Source organism: Acanthisitta chloris, unplaced genomic scaffold, assembly GCF_000695815.1.
Source record: "Acanthisitta chloris isolate BGI_N310 unplaced genomic scaffold, ASM69581v1 scaffold29520, whole genome shotgun sequence".
Classification (NCBI taxonomy): domain Eukaryota; kingdom Metazoa; phylum Chordata; class Aves; order Passeriformes; family Acanthisittidae; genus Acanthisitta; species Acanthisitta chloris.
In genome coordinates, this window is record NW_008653800.1 from 38541 (window position 1) to 55078 (window position 16538).

At 38.6% G+C, this 16538-nt stretch overlaps 1 protein-coding gene across 1 annotated transcript in view; it reads right to left on the bottom strand.

Annotated features, from left to right (window-relative positions):
- The window catches only part of PCSK2 (proprotein convertase subtilisin/kexin type 2), a gene marked incomplete at its 5' end in the record, with an annotated part of 78876 nt that overhangs the window by 36900 nt on the left and 25438 nt on the right, over window positions 1–16538 (bottom strand). The window contains 3 exons of the mRNA XM_009082454.1: window positions 9858–9895; window positions 11621–11729; window positions 13127–13240. Of these exons, the coding sequence (XP_009080702.1) occupies window positions 9858–9895; window positions 11621–11729; window positions 13127–13240 (261 nt within the window). The remainder of the gene's footprint in view (window positions 1–9857; window positions 9896–11620; window positions 11730–13126; window positions 13241–16538) is intronic.

The window sequence follows — 16538 nt, forward strand, 5'->3', positions numbered from 1 at the left end:
TCGTCAACCAAGCATGGCAGGTTGTTAAGGATGATCACTTAGAGGTTACACCAATCTCTTGTTACAAAACAGGCAAACTCCAGCTTTGCAAAGAGGGAAATCAAAGTGGCTTAGGTGATTTGATGGGTTAGCTACAATGGAGAAATTGTGGTGATTATGGAGAGGGGAGGACAGGGAGAGCTAGTCTGGTGATGCAGAGGAACTGGAAGTGAGAACAGATGAGACAGAAAAGTAGTTGGCATTTTCCTTCTTTTGAAAGGTTTCTTTGCTGGCAAGAGAAGAAACCATTAAAAACCACTCAACTGGTGTTTCACCTAAATTGCACAAATATGGAATATGAATGGACACATAAAATTGATGTTGTAGGTGAATCAAAAGGAGGTGAAAGTTTCAGTAAAGAGAATCAAAAAAACTTTATACAAACTACGACCTACTTTTCTTTTGTCACAAAAAAGCAAACACGGATTGATTTACGAGCCTTAGAGTCAAAAGGTCTTGGAGATGACTGTTTTATTCCAGTTGCATGCTGACCTCATTAGCATAGTCTGTGAGCATCCCAGGGGAGTATTAATAATGTGACTAATATCTGTCAAGACATGTTGGGCTCTCAGGGATTTTAATTCACCAATTTATATGCTTCTGCATTAATTAAAAAGTTTGCATTGCTTATTCCATGTGGAATCAGCCAAACCAATGGACAGCTAAATCTGAAATTACAGGGAGAGGTGGGATCTTCACAATGTTCTCATGTAAATCCACACATACTACATTTTTCAAGTGTTTAAGAGTTTAAATAGTATATTTTCCAGTATATTCCAGATTCTTCTCTTAAAGATTAGTATATTTGATCACAGCTAGTGTTTTCACAGTACATTTAAGAAATGCCCTAGGCATCATTAGCTGACTGACAGAAAGATACACAATTACATCAGTCAGACATGGTGTCACGGTTGACTAATCCTGCAACCAAGTTAAGTGCCACTGAATTAAAGTGATTTAGTTTCTCACAAGAAGGAATTCTAAAAACATGTGTTAGCATTGAAATGATGAAGTCCTTGAACACAGCACATCCTTTGTACTCTCCTTTGTACATATTCAAAGAGAGATTCAGCTCATTTAAGAAAATTCAGAACACAACCTGCCTGCAAAACATTTCCAACAATCCCCAATCTACATCAACACTTACAAGTAAGGACAGCATAGGGAACGTGTGACTGAAGTATGTACTATCACACCCATTTAAATTTTACCAAAACCCAGCTACACAGCACTGGAAGTGGCCAAAATTTCATCAAAGTCAAGCTCCTGTTCTACAGCAAAACATATTACCCTGGGCAGTCCCGTTTCCACAGCACTTGGTATCATTATTTGCTCTGTGGAAGTCTATGCCTCTTACTGTGGTGATTTCAAAAAAAAAAAAAAAAAAAAAAAGGAATACACAGTAGAAAAAACATTACAAAGCTGTTATTTATATGATCTGCCAAATTTCTGATTGCTCTGAACTTAATGGAAAAGCTACGAGGGACTTCAATGTGGCCAACATTTTATTAGACATTGTGCACTGTTATTCTGTTTCCAGCTAAGAGATGTTCATTATTCTTATTGCTTCTGTTGGGAATGCAACAGAATTGAAGAACAGTATATTTAAATCAAAGCAATCTGAAATAGGGCAGGCATTTAAAAATATCTTAAACACCTACATAGCTACCAAGAAGTAAAATATTAATATGGAGAACATAAACACATATAACTCAGATCAAACAATGCAAAACAAACAACTGTGCCAGGATGATGTGCCAGGACAGAAGAGACTAAATTAATTTCAAATGAACCAAATTAATTTACAGGTACAGTGAAGGAGAAGTGTTTAAAGTATTGGAGACCATCTGCACCTTTTTCTACTGTATTTAGGCCATTCTGGTTTCACAGAAGAAAGGTGACTCCTTGTGTCTCCCAGCTCTCCTCCTTTCCAAAGCTCTGCAAGTTTGGCTTATCCAGAGGACTTGGCCAGAACTCTCCTTTTAAAACCAGTTGAATGCCACTAGTTAACAGTGGGATTATGAATCTCCTTGCCAAAATCATCACTGGGCCTAAAAATCTCTCACTAGCACTGATCAAATTTTGACAAAGCTTTGTGAGGGACTGATGCTCCCCCCACACACCATCTAATTCAGATTTCCCTGGTGATACCTTAGTAGCCGAAATGTAACTACAGCATGAATGTAAATTAAGTTCCATTTCAAGTGCTGATGGATATTTGGGGATTTCCACACTGGTTAGTGTCTTAAACAGTATGAGCAGCTAAAACAACTATTCCCTGGAAAACAGAAAGCAAAACCTTTCAAATGGAAAAAACCTTCAAAAAATGTTTTTGGCAATTTCAACCCAAAATGTGTTATTTTCACTTTGGGGAAAGCAAAGCACTTTCCCTCAATTTGTTGAACTTGGTTTTAAAATTCAATGGTGTGTACTGCCTGCAGGGGACCATGCATCTGACCCTGTTCTCCCAAGTGGCCCATGGACAGGAGCAGAATCTTGTTGGTGTTGATTTAATTCAGCATGTTCTAGAAGTCATATATTTAAAATTAGGTTGAACGGATACAAAATAAAAATATTTCATTTTCCAAAGGACATTTTAATTCTATGAAACACTCATAGCAAAAATATTGTTCTAATGGAAAATTTCTGGCCAGTTCCTAAAGCTAATTGGTCTGCAGAAAGGCAGGTAATTAAAAAAAAAATCACAACAAAACAAAGCAATGCCAGCTCTCTCAAAGGCAAGCAGCGAGGACAACATCTTTCCTCTACTTTTCTTGCCCAAATACAAACAGAAAACATTTCCAAAAGACTTACTTGGTGGAACCCTGGAGAGAGGCACAAGCCAATTTCAAAAGCACCAGTCAGAACTGATGCTGAAATGTCCTTATCTGCTCTCTTCCACCTCTGCGCATTTCTCATTTCAACAATCTTAATTTACTTTCCACAGATGATGCCTTAAGTGAAAATTAATACCAGTGCTTAATGATTAAAGTGATTAGCCACCTTGCACTTTCTCAGTGTGGAGCTGATTAATTAAGTACATTGATTATAGAGAAAAATAAACACTGTGGACAAAGAGTGGTCGTTAGCTTGCAAAGTGAGTGTCTGGCACCATCTCATGTTGCTTGCACACCAGGCATGCATTTAACTGGAAGATTATCCCTTTCAGGTGGTTCTAATACAGAATAAAGCTGGAAATGTTTTGCAGCATTCATTGCTCTGAAAATAATCTTGGGGAAATGCAGCTACAGTATGCTTGTATCCTTTTGATTCCAAAGAAACTGTATTTTGAGACTATTTTATAGCCAGTGCATCCCCCTGGAGAGGCCAACATCAGTGGAGCCCTGCCAACCCCAGCTGCATGGATGGTGCTAAGCACCAAGCCCTGGAGCCTGCCAAGCATTCAGGGTCCAGATATCTCAAAATGGACTTTAGCAAAACTGTTCTCACAACATCTTTCGGTGGGAGAAATCCAGTTGTCAGCTGCAAACACAGCTCTGTATGTGACACAAATCATCTGTCCTTAAGGCAATCACACCTCCTTCACAAGTCACAGTCTCCTTTGCAGAAAAAGCCTCTTCCTTTGCTCTCTGGCCATATGAAATAATCCAGAATAGAAACAGTCTTCACATTCTTTTTGTTGTTCCATCTTTTTAACTGAGTTCAAAGCTAGAAGGCTGCGCTAACATCTATGATTACAAAACATCTTTACCTTTCACTAAGTAAGAAGACTCTGATGTCTCCTTTACATAGGCTTTGCATAGGCTACTCTCTCCCACTGGCAGTTCACATGGTAAGTAGCTATAAAGCACAGAGCAGAGGAACTGTACAATCATCTTATTTAGACTCCAATACCACTGACATACACCTTTATAAACAGTTATTGCTGGGAGCAGGGGAGGACTGCTTGTAGGGCTCCCTTAGATTTTCCAAGATTTGAACCATTTTCTACATGTGACAATCTCAGGACACCCTTTCAAGTACACAGAGAATCTTATTTGCCTGGCTGATATGATCAGAGAAGGCAACATCTCTTTTTTAGCTTTTCCTATCTTCAGAGAAAAAAACAGATTGCACAGAACAGAGAAATGAGCCCAGAAGCTGATTCTGCAGAGAATAACAGGAAAAAAAATAGCCAAGTCTGAAAGAGAGAATTCCGTTTTCTTCCCAGTAACTTCTAATTTATGCTGGTGAAACTTCATTGTCTTGCATGTCCTGAATGATCATCTTCTAAATGCTAAAACCAGCCCCCAAGCTGACAGAAGCCACCTGAGCAGCATAAACACCCCAACAGAAGGCCATCAGTTTTTGTTGCTAAGGCATCAGTCAGCCTGGCATTTAAACACTTGATCCATCTTTCTATCCTGGCAAAAGAGAGGCTTCATTCTGTCTTAACAATTTCTTGATGAAATTTCTGCCACTATCTGCTTCAACAGCATCCATCCATCAGTATGCTTACCAAATTTTCAGTGCTAGCAGAAGGATGTATTTTAAATTATCCCAGGGTTTAGTTGATAATTTTTAATTGTTACGCTAGTGTTTATTTTAGAAAACCTATTAGCAAAAACCCAACTCCAAAGCAACACTGAGAAGAACAAACAAAAGCAACTAACCCAAAATCTAATTAGTGATGTGCTGAAACAAATTTATTGTTATTTTTTGATAAGTGCTATTTCAATATTACAGTTAAAAATAGGTACAAGTCACAATGACTTCTACCAATGACAAATACCTTTGATGTATTAGCAGCAAAGGTTTACTGAAATTGAGTGTCTAGTGCATGTGCTCAATAACCCCTTGAAATGCAGAAGGAAATGGCAGTGTAACTGTCTCAGGGTCTTTTGAAAATCATGCTGTAAGAATCAGATCTCATAAAGCTAACTGAAATCATTCCCTGATGCCAGGCAAGGATGAACCTGACTCTGCTATGGTTTGGTTTTACAATCCCTGTGGATCCCCTGGGCTGATATTAATGACAGTGCAGAGACAAAGGGAGCTTTTCAAGGTCTTCAGAGTGTTTCCAAGAAATTTCAGTCTTCGAAGAGTAACATTTTTCTCCCCACCAGTTAAATGTATACTCTATTTGACTCCAGCAATTGCATCAGATGGAATTTCAGGGGAGGGCAGATAATCAGGTTCAAAGCAGCATAGTTCAATAGATGTTAATGGAGCTTTGTCAACTCATAAAACCCCACAATTAGGCCCCAGTGATATTAGTAGAGATACTGGTGATTTGTACTGGTAAATCACTGAGATCAGGCTCATGGCCATCACAAGAGTTTGCTGGTCCTCTTGGTGGTGTGCAGGGAGGCCAAGATATACTCAGAAATTCATGCTAATGAAGAAAAACAGACTTTCTAAAAGAAAGAAGATCCTCTATGCTGTTGCTACGCTTTGCTGTACATATTGCAGTGTATAATTTATTGCCTGTACTATTTCTTATTTCTTTTGTGGCTGTAAAGATTATTCAATGATGTTTTTGTTCCTCTAGCAAACAATGGCAATTGCAGCTCAAAACAGAAGTAGAACGTTTCCCTGCTTCACTGCTTATGTGATAAGATAATTATTCCAAAAATATGCTCCTGCTTGCGTCTCAGCAAGGCAGGGGGAGCCGTTATCATATTAGCTGGTGACAAGCTACCAAAATTTGTGAGAGAGACTGCTTTGTGTTTGCAGATGTTGGCAAAGAGGAAAGAGAACACAGGTAAGACCATCTGCTGTTCACATCTGAATAAGAAAAGGAGATGACACACAATTTCTGTTAACCCTGGGGTAAATCCAAAAAGTCTTCCCTCATTCCTTACATAGGGTTTTTCCTGTGTACAGCTTGAGTGACAGCTGGCAAGGACCTTGGAAGATAGGGTTGCACCATAAAGATACAGAGAAGAAAAGACAGGAAGTTCAGGGTATGCCAGCAACGAAGGACTGCTCAGATGACTGCAAGCTTGTTTGCAATGTCATGTTTGTGCAATCCCACAGATTTCAAAATCTTTCTTCCTATCTGAATATGTTAAATTGCTATCTATTACTAAGAATTGCTGCATGATTCTCATTCTACATGTATCAATACCTTGTGAAAAAGTGACCTACTCACATAGTCACCTCCAGTTTTCCGACTATAAGTGTTTGTCTCGTTCTCTCTCCCTCCCTAGGATTTTTAAAACAAGCTTTCAGCTTCAGGCAGAGTCCAGACACTGAAACCAGAAATTTCTTTATTCCTGGCCTGAGTCTCTTGATAGGATCCTGATTTTCCTCACTCCTGCTAATCAGGGACAAGCCCACTTACAGGAGATGATCAGCTCCCTGCTGCTCTAAGTGGGATAATGCTGCTACACTGACCTTCACCAGCAGACAGTGGCCAAGTATAAAAGACCACAATACAAACTGATATGGGAGAGAACTCAGCTTATGTTTCTATTTGTCGCACAACAAGTCTCCATTTGCTCTCTTAGGTTTTTCCTTGAAACAATGTACTGAAATTTGCAATGTCCACCCCCCACAGCTGCTGTTCTCATCTTTAATTAGACATATCTCATATGCAGCCCTTGTAACTTCACTTTTCTTTCTCACTCAGATGCTGTATCTTAGAGAAGTCAGTCCTGAAAATTGCTATCTTTATATGTACAGAGTTGAAAGAAAACCATGGAGTACATTAGGCTCCAGCTTTTTAATTATCAGTTCATAATGAAGGGCTCTCTTTGTGGGAAAAAGAATAATTTCCTGAAGGCTGAACCACTGCAGGGTTTCCAAGGCTTGGAAGAAAATATTGATCGTTTGACAATGAGTCTCTCCACATTCACAGTGCAGAATGGAAAATTCCAGCTTTGCCATAACCCCCTCATCCCAGAAAAACAAGTAGCTATACTGCTGCAAGCTGGGAGGCGGTGCTGGGAGAACAGTCCGTCCAGATCATGAGCAGGCATGCTCCTTTCCATGTATATAAAGTGCATTGAAAAGAGAAATGGATGATTCAAGCAGTAATGCTCAGAAACTGCAAAGAAAAAGATGGATGGAAGTGCACTCCATATGATAGGTCAAAGTTCAGCAGTTTTAGGAGAAAATACAAATTGTTTTTTTACTTTAGAAAGATCTTTCTCCTCCCTGACCTTCTATTTTATCTAAGTGCTAACCCCCATTAAACTATTCAAGCAAGAGAACTAAAAATTCAGAGCCATAAAAGCCAAATTAAACTGAGTAACCAATGCCAAGTTTTGATACTTGAAAATGCTCAAGTGCCAAACCCACCACCTTCGAGAGACTTTCTAATTGCTCCCAATTTTCCAAGCAAGATGCATAGACATTGCCAGGGTATGCACACATTTACACACTTGATAAACATAAGATGTAAGCTTTTAATTTCCTAAAAATAAATAATACAACTTCAGAGAAAGCTGCTCCAAAGTCAAATGTGAAACACCAAATGTGTGGTACAGGAGCTATACAAAGGTGATTACAATTGCTATGCCATCCCAAAGTGAGTTAATGACATTCCTTGAGAGACTAGTTTCATTGCATTTTAACATCTAAACTGATATTTCCTTCAGCTGAATTTAAATCCTTGTCTTTAGTCCACGCCCAAATTACTACCTACTGGGAAAAAAGGTCTCTGTGGCCTCTGAGAAACAGCAGATGCTGCGAGAGCAAGATCTTCTGGGACTCAAGGAGGCCTCTGTAGCCTCACGGCGAGAGGTGGAGAGGCAAAGTGCAGGGGAACCAAGCCCTGAACCCGCTGTGCTGTGCTTGGCTGAGGGAGGGGATGGCAGGTTTAAGCAGCAGGAGCAGGAGTCAACCTTGTCCTTTGGCCAGACAACTCTCAGCCACAGTGCTGTGACAGCCTAGAGCCATAGATTTTATGTGCTAGCTCATATTTTTGTATTTCTGTATTTAAAAGCATTGGGGTGTTATCTCCTTTAAGACTGTGATCATTCAGATGGGGTTTCTGCTGCTCCTTTAAAGTCTTACCAATCACTCATCGCTTAATTCTGCATTTTGCAGCCAATCTTCTCTTGTTCCTCCACAGCCTGACCACTGCTCCACTACAGAATCTCTCCTTGCTTGGAAAAAGTCATTCCTACACAAACCTTTTCAGATTCTCATCTCAAGGTCAGTCTTCTCACAGGTCTTCCATGACTGCCATTAAAGGTTTGCTGTCCCCATGCCCAGACAGCTTTTCTTCTCTGATTTTCATCCCAGTATCTATTTTCTCAACACTCAGATTTCTTTCCAGCTGCATTATTTCATGATTTCTGACATTCTGCCTGTGCATTGTCATTCTCTGTGTCATTTTCCATTAATTTCCAGAACGCTCACTATTGCCAGTCTAAAACCAATATATTTCTGCTAAGCCTGACAAATACTTATCCATCAAACAGAAAATATTTTTTTAATTAAAAGAGAAAACACTATTATAGCGAACTCTATTTTTGGTTTCTGGGCATGATCCTAGGTTCACTGTTAACAACAGAACTGCTGCATCAGATATGATGTATAGACTTTTTGCTTGCTTATTTGAAACATGTTTTTTAGAAACAGAACATTCCCATATACTTTGTCCACACCTGCTGCTGAAAAGGAAGTGTAGAGTATGTGCTTTGCCCACATCACATACACAGAGAACAATTCCTGCAAAGAAAATGGCTGTCTTTTACAAACTCCTTTGTTTCTGTTAATTTATGGGAACATTCTACCGACTTATTTCTCTTGGGAGAGAATTTTGCAGTCAGGGACAGAGTTTAATTAGCTGCTATCAAGTTATTAATATGAGGAGTGAAATTGGCTAACCTGCACTCTGTGGTCAGCTGTTTCCTAAATTCCTTGTCCAAAGTAAACACCTTCTACATTCATTTATTCTCTACAGAATGTGCTTTGCTACTTGCAACAACAAGTAAGTTTTCATCCTGTGTGCTATTATTTTCCAAACTGCACATATGCAAAAATAACTGTCTTTCTCATTTTGGAGCAGTTGAACGGCTCATATTTTAACCAGAATTTCCAGCAGTTTTTGTTCTACTTTTCATTTAACTGCAATTGCAAACTCAGCCACATTGTTCAGCTGAAGCAGCCTGGGCTTCCCTCAGGAAGCCACTGACTGCAGGAGAAGAGCAAAACCTAAAGCAGAGACACTGTAACCCCCCTGGCAAGGAGCCTCGTGTTTCACATTGTCTAAGGGACCGTGCAAGAGCAGCACACCACAAAGGCAACCCACAGCCCATAGGTGCTGGAATCCCTTGGACCTGGAGATAGGAGTGCTAGTGGCAAAGGCAGGTTGGAGAGAGCCTGGAAGAGTTAAGAAACATAAAAATCCTCTAGTCCAAAGGTCTGAAGATTGAGGTAGGTTTGAGGAACAATCAATTGGCACAGCATGTGCTGAGAATACACAATCTGTCCAGCCCGTGCTTTGAAGCACTGAATCAAAACACCTGTTAGAAAGGAATTAAACTGCTTCTGGAGGCTTCAAAGGCTAATACATGCCTTCCCACAGCCCACAGCTCCATGGCCCTTCAAGTGACAGGGGCATTCTGCATCTTAATAGCAGGATTTAGAGCCTATTCACAGGTTAGTCGTTTCTGTCCTAAATCCAATATTGCAAGCTGCAGCTTATTTAAAGTGATGCTGCACTGTCATTCCTCCACAAAGAGCCTTGTCACCTTTCCATTCCTTGCATAGGCAGTCCCATTTTTAGTCTGCATCTTTCAATGAGAAATATGTAATCTCTAAGATTGGGAGTTCAGTTCTACTCAGTATTTCAAATTTTGTAGCAGAGGAACTATAATAATAAGAAAATCCACATTTTACAGAAGAGGTCAGCATGTACTTACATAATTGGATGCAAGATCAGGATGCAGATAATCGATTCCTGCAATAAGATGATGACAGAACAGAAACCAAAGGTTAAGAGTTTCAAAAAAGATTTTCTAATGATCACAGAACAAGATTCCTTTGCAACCATAGGAAAATTATAATGGTGAATAATGCAACTGATTGAAATGAGATTCCACGTTTTAAATATGGATTTTTACATTTTTTCAGTCCCAGTTAGTAATTTCCAATCATTTGTGTCAAAATCCAGATACCAATTGAAAAGGTGAGCTGAATGACAAAATTTATTGATCTGTTTTGTAGACTAGCTCATGTTTACTTGTTAAGATTAGGTAAAATAACGATTTATCTTTATACAAGCTTTGTCTCCCCAAAGCATACCAAAACTAACAAGATTGGTAAGCACTGGCTCAGTACAGGATAGATAAAGGAGTATTTTTAACCACTGAAAATTGTAAACTATGTAGAAAATTACCTAAAGTAGACTTGGGGTGATCACTAAGACAAACATTTAATGTCGGATCAGACCATTTTAGCAAACATCTGTACAGAGGCTCCACACCATGTAGCATGCTAAAGATTGTAATAGGGCACTGGTGCAGAATATGCTCATTCTCTTGCATGGCATCTTTCTATATATTGCAAATGTACAAATCCCAGTGGATGGTGTAACAGAAGCAGCAAATCTACACTCAGATAGGATAAACTGACCTATTATATACCCAGTTAAAATACACAAAGATATGGCCACCAATCTCATGTTACATTTTGGTCATTATTCTATCCTGCCTCTCCAACCACCACACCATTATATGCTCTATTTTATTTGCAAGGAGAATACCATATCGTCATGATTATTCTGATTAAATGATTACCTCCCATTATGCAGGGTCCTTAGCACTAGATTTGTGTGAAGAGACGCTTGTACCTTTACTGATTCAAATGGTAGATGGACAATAAAAGTCTGAATGAAGAATCATGTTATTTAGGCCTCTTTTCCAGAGCTACTGGAAACAAAGGCTGAGGCAAATTACTCCCTTCTCTAAAAGCTGTATCTGATGGTCCATCAGCTTAATTTGAGGAACAGAAATAAGTGAGCACAGATCTCAGTTGACCCTAGAAAACATATGTGGATCCAAACATTTTATTTATTGTTAATATTATTCAGTCCCCATGAATGGAAAATATTGAAAACTTATTCCAAAGAAAATTAAAAGAATTCACAGAATTCCTGTATACAGCAAGAAACCTGTAAGTAGAACAGCTGTAACCTCAACTGTACCTTTTATCTTCATCTTTCTTGAACTTAGCCTCAAATTAGTAATATATTTAATATGCAGATCTTTATTGATATTCAGCACAAAAGTCTTTAATTATTTCAGCTGACAAGTGTGACTTTGAGAATAATGTAACTCAGAAAATGTTTTCTGAAGTATTTTTTTGCACAGCAATTACATCCCCCAGTCAGTGCCTACAGAAGTCAAGGGGAGATTTTCCTTTGACTTAATGGCCATTATAGTGTGCCCTGGAAGATATTTGAGTGATAATTGAAAATTACTTTTAATGCTTAGACATCCATGCTTCAGTATCCCTAGTGAAATCTTTGTATCATGTTTTCCCTGAAGATCTCAAAGTCTTTATGGAAGCTGGCAGTCTGACCACTGTAAGCAATCCATTATTACTTTTTAATCTTTTTTAGACACTGTGATTACATGAAAAAAGACCCCTTAAAATATTAAATTAGAGCTCAGTCTCCACTTACCATCATCCATAATTCCTATGGTTACTCCCTTCCCTGTGTATCCCAGTTCCCATGCTTCAGCTACGTTAAGGTCAAGTCCAGGAGTCCCATCTGCTTGACCAGTGTTAATCTAGTACATCAGTAAAAAAGAAAAATAGCTTTTTTTACTTGACTGACATATTTCCACAGCCACTGATTTTTCTTTTATATTTTTACATATCTCTTTGGCATGGAAAATACATCCCATTTGTTTTGGAGTGCTCATCTGTACATAATCATATCTACAGCAATAATGCAGCTATGAAAAAAAAAAGCCCACAAAAAAAGCCCAAACAAACCAATCCTGGGTAAATTCAATTCTTTGTAGTTTATAAGAATAAACACTGAATCCTTTGGACCCCCAAAAAAGGCTTTTCTAGTTAAGCATGTCAGGCCAGTAGGTCAATCCAGAAAAAAGTTAGATCAACTGATTTTACAGAGGACTTTTTTATGAGCAGGAAATACTTTTTTCTTGAAACCAATGAACTACTGTATAGCTTCACAAATTTTTATTATTCTTATCACTGCAACATTTTGATTAAATATCAGCAAAAAAAGTGAATTAATCCACACTTTAGTTTTTCATCTCATCAAGGATTAGATCACATCCATGCTCATCTGTCCCCATTCCTCTGAAAGCTCTTACCTTAAGAAAAAACCCACAGCCATATAGAATGGATTCACAAAAAAAGAAGAAATGGATTAAAAGGAAAAAGAATAAGAAATACTACTCTTAAGCAAAAAGACCCTTCTTAAGTTAACAAGGGATTACTGCATTTACTAAGCATTTCATCCTAAGTAGGTTGCAGCATTAAAACTGACTGGAACTACTTTATCAACATTTTAAACAGGAAAAAAACCCATTTTAATAGAATCATAGAATTTTGGCTACTTCCATATAAAAAAATACAGTTTTTGTTCTATGATTAAAGACTTTTCCCTATAAAATATGACACATTAAAAATGAAACAATTTAGCAAATTATTAATTTTCCTTTCACTTAAGCTTAAGCCAAAATTCATCAGTTTTCAGCTGTTCTGCTTTTGACAGAAGAAAGTCAATTAATATTCAGATCTCTATAAGAAAAGAAAAACCTCAACTTTTGCTATCCAATACACTAGAACATTTTGTTATAATTCTAAACCAATATTTTACCTGGCAACAGCTCAAAGCCATGATTCATATGCAGTTTTAGGGGTCACATTAGCACACCGGGAATGTCCACAGGACATCAATACGTTTTTCTTTCAAGCCTTCTAAGGATCTTTCCGTTGACTGAACTGAAATTTAAATTTAGCTCTTGAAATGTGCTGGGTCTTCCCAGCATAAAAGAGGCACAATTAAAAACAACACAATGGAGCCTTGGATCCATTCCCAAGTTCTTGTGGTGTATTTGGAAAGAACTCTTGTAAAACATCGCAATAGCACAGAATTACTGGAACGACAATTACTGAGTTATGATTACTGTGATTTTCTTTCAATGCTTACCAGGTACCATTGCTTCGTAAATAAAGGGTCGTTCATGTTGATGTCAATGTCATTGATGTCTCTATATCCTCGTTTCCTTCTGCTGAAGCCCTCCTGCTGCACAGCTTTCCTCACCTGGAAGAGATAATTTTTACATCTTTAGCTCAACATTCTTGACCATATATGAAGATTTTTTAGCCTTGTTTTCAGGAGAGACAAGAGTTATGAAATCACACTTTGTGTCTGTGTCATTCACTTGCAACTTCTAACCAGTGATTGATTTCAGAGCTTCAGGACTACTACAATGGCTATGAGGGGAAGAGACACCCAGACTGTTCTATCTGGAGGAAAGCTACAGCTTGAACATGCTCTAGACACCAAACAATCAGCATTAGAGTAATACCCTATCCAGGCATCATTATTACCATGGATCTTCTTGCTATACTTTTATTTTTCACTGCCATCAAAATAGAAGCTAAAATTCTTTAACTAATTTCCAATATGACACAGTTCCAAGATGCAGACATTTGATAAAATGAGGATGCAGGTCTCAAATGGGCTTTTACTTTTTTGGATATTTCTCTAGTGCATTATCAGACTATTGGATAGACTTCCCTGCCAGAGATTTGCTGGGAAAAAAAGGGTCTGGTGATGTCTGGTTTCATGATACTACTGAGGCTCTCAAAAATTTGTCTTGTAAAGTGATCGACTTTCAGGGATTACCCTTGCAATAAATAAATGATAAATAAATAAGCTGGCAAGAAAAAAACATGTGGCAAAAAAGCCACTAAACTGATCACGCTGGCTAAAGTGCAAGATATGAAAATACAGGTTATGAAACACAAGAAGTCACGTTTTTTTTTAGAAATCCTTTTCTTTCTGCACAGCAAATCCACAAAAGACATTTAAGTAAGCACTATAGAAAAAAAAGAAAAGTTAGACACCCAGATATCTTTAGAGACAGGATCTTCAAATGTCAGACCATAATCACCTTATCTGTAACCCATGTAAAAGAGCATTTCTAAAGGAGAGCACTGAATGGTTGTAATTGGAGTTGTAACATGTGCTACCATATTCAGAGACTTTGCAGAAGTTCTGTCAAGTTTGGCATTCACATTTTGTAGTCTTTAGCCTAACACCTGGAAGCAAGACAGTATGAAGAGTTCCAGTATTTAATTTATAAAAAAATTAAAAACCTAGCCTTCTTGATCAATGAAGAATGCTTAGAACCATAAACTGAGTACACCTTGAGGTGCAGCAAGAAGGCAGTAAGACCCCTAACATTTTCTTTGGAGTGTTCTTGAAAATAATGAATGGTTATTAAGTAAATCTAGTAGCTCTGAGAACCAATTCTACATGCATGGCTTTGGCATTTCCAATTAAAAACATACATACAGGAGTGTTGGGGTCCTTGCAAGGGACGGACTACAGCACACCAATATGATGCTCTGATAGCCAACTTTATTTAGGGCACCTAACAGTATTTACAGTAAAATGTCTCCCGTACATGCAGCTACGCGCTGATCACACAACTTTGGATTGGTTGCTCAACCTGTCAATGCGTGCAGTTGTTACTTATGATAGGTTACAAGTTTAAGCTGCATCCCGCTCTCACATCCTGGGAAACTGATAAGGAGAGCTACACAGTGTCCATGAGAACCTAAACAACAGCACTATTCTCAGCTTGTTAGCAAGATGACTTATCTTATCTATAAGGCAGTAAAACCAAAACCAAACCTAAAAACCCTGGCAGCAGGAGAGAGCAAGACCATTATAAGGTGTTGGATTGAAGACACAGGTATGCATGAAGATAGAAACAAGGTCAGCAAGACCTATTTTGTGTGTCTTTTTAATTGCTTAAGCATTCCTTTAACCATTGCTCAAGTTACAGCTCCTCTGCTAGCCAGGCCCCAACACAGGAGTTATACCACTGTGTCAACAGCAACTCATACTTATACTGTCAGTCAAAACCAACAGAGGAGAAATTAATCCAAAAGCTAAATCAGATCTTAGGTCAGTTGAGTGATTCTTGGAGGTGTCTGTCTCCATTAATTAAAGCAGGATCCTCAAAAGAGAGTGCCCAGTGAGGTGTCTAAGGCAGAGATGAAACTGGGATCTTACTGATGGTGGCTAAAAGCTATTTTCCTCACAGCTATATTGCTTCATTATAATCCTGAAAACCTAACACCTACTCATAGTAAGCAGGATGGAGCATAGCATGCCCTGAAAAGGTAGTGTCAAATGTTTCTAACAATCTACTTGTATGAATTTAAACTCCTTAACTAAAGGTACCAAATGGTAAAATATTGAATTGGTAGGTGCTTTGGTTTATATGTGTGTTCCAATTACTTGTGCAGGTGCATTAAAAATGGAGCAGATTGAAAGTAACGAAAATAACTAATACAAAATAAGCTGGAAAGAGGACAGTGACTAAGTACTAGGTGTGCTTAGTGGTGCCAGGTAGCTGTACAGAGTAAAGAAAGGTATAAGTACACTGTTTGATACCTCTAAGATAAGGCTCAGTGATGCCATGGAGACAACAGAGCAATCACCTGTCATTATGCTTCCCTCCGTTCCCACCCCTGCCTCTCTGCTTGCCACTGCAAACCCCGAGCTGTCACCACAGAACATAATTAGGAACAGAAGCCAACCCTCACTCAGAGGGATGCCAGAGAAAAAGATTTCATGTGTTTGTGCTCCCACGCAAGCCTGCTGGCTCTGCAGGACCTGCTGCATTAAGGCACCGAATCAGGATTTAGTACAAAAGGATTTCTACTAATTAAAAAGCAATTCTGCAGAGCCCTGGCTTGTCTATAAGACAACCTGGAGGAAGTGAGGGAGCAATTTGCAGAAATAGCACAGGCTGGTTTCCCTCTTCAGGATCATCTTGTTTGTCTCATTTGTTCCATCTTCACAATAAAATATAATTTATTTTTTTGTATTATATTACATTATATTACAACTTCCTGAGACAAAGAAATATACCCCCCAAAATGGTATAATCTTCTCTGAACTGAAACTGCTCTGCAGGCTGTTTTCTGAACATTTCACTTGGAGAAAGGGTGTACAGGATGTCACCATCTGCAAATATAACAGTCTTGGAAATTCTGGGCCCTCTTTTTCAGTACAGACAAGGGGGTTTTCCTCATATTTGCATATGGGAGTAACTCATACAATCACACCCAGAAAATAGTAGGCATTTATGTCATTAAAGGAGTTGAAAGGTTTGGGTAAGGTCTTGGTAGCTTCTCCCTTACATGAGCTGCAAAATTGCCTCAACCAGCTGCCTTGTAGAAGGATCTTAGCCAGCACAAGGTAAGAACTTGCCTTTCTGCTCATAAAAACGTGTTTAGAAGGCAATGATCCCCATGACAACAGTAACATAAATGCACTAAGTACCACAACACAGGTAAGATATTTCAAAAACACACAC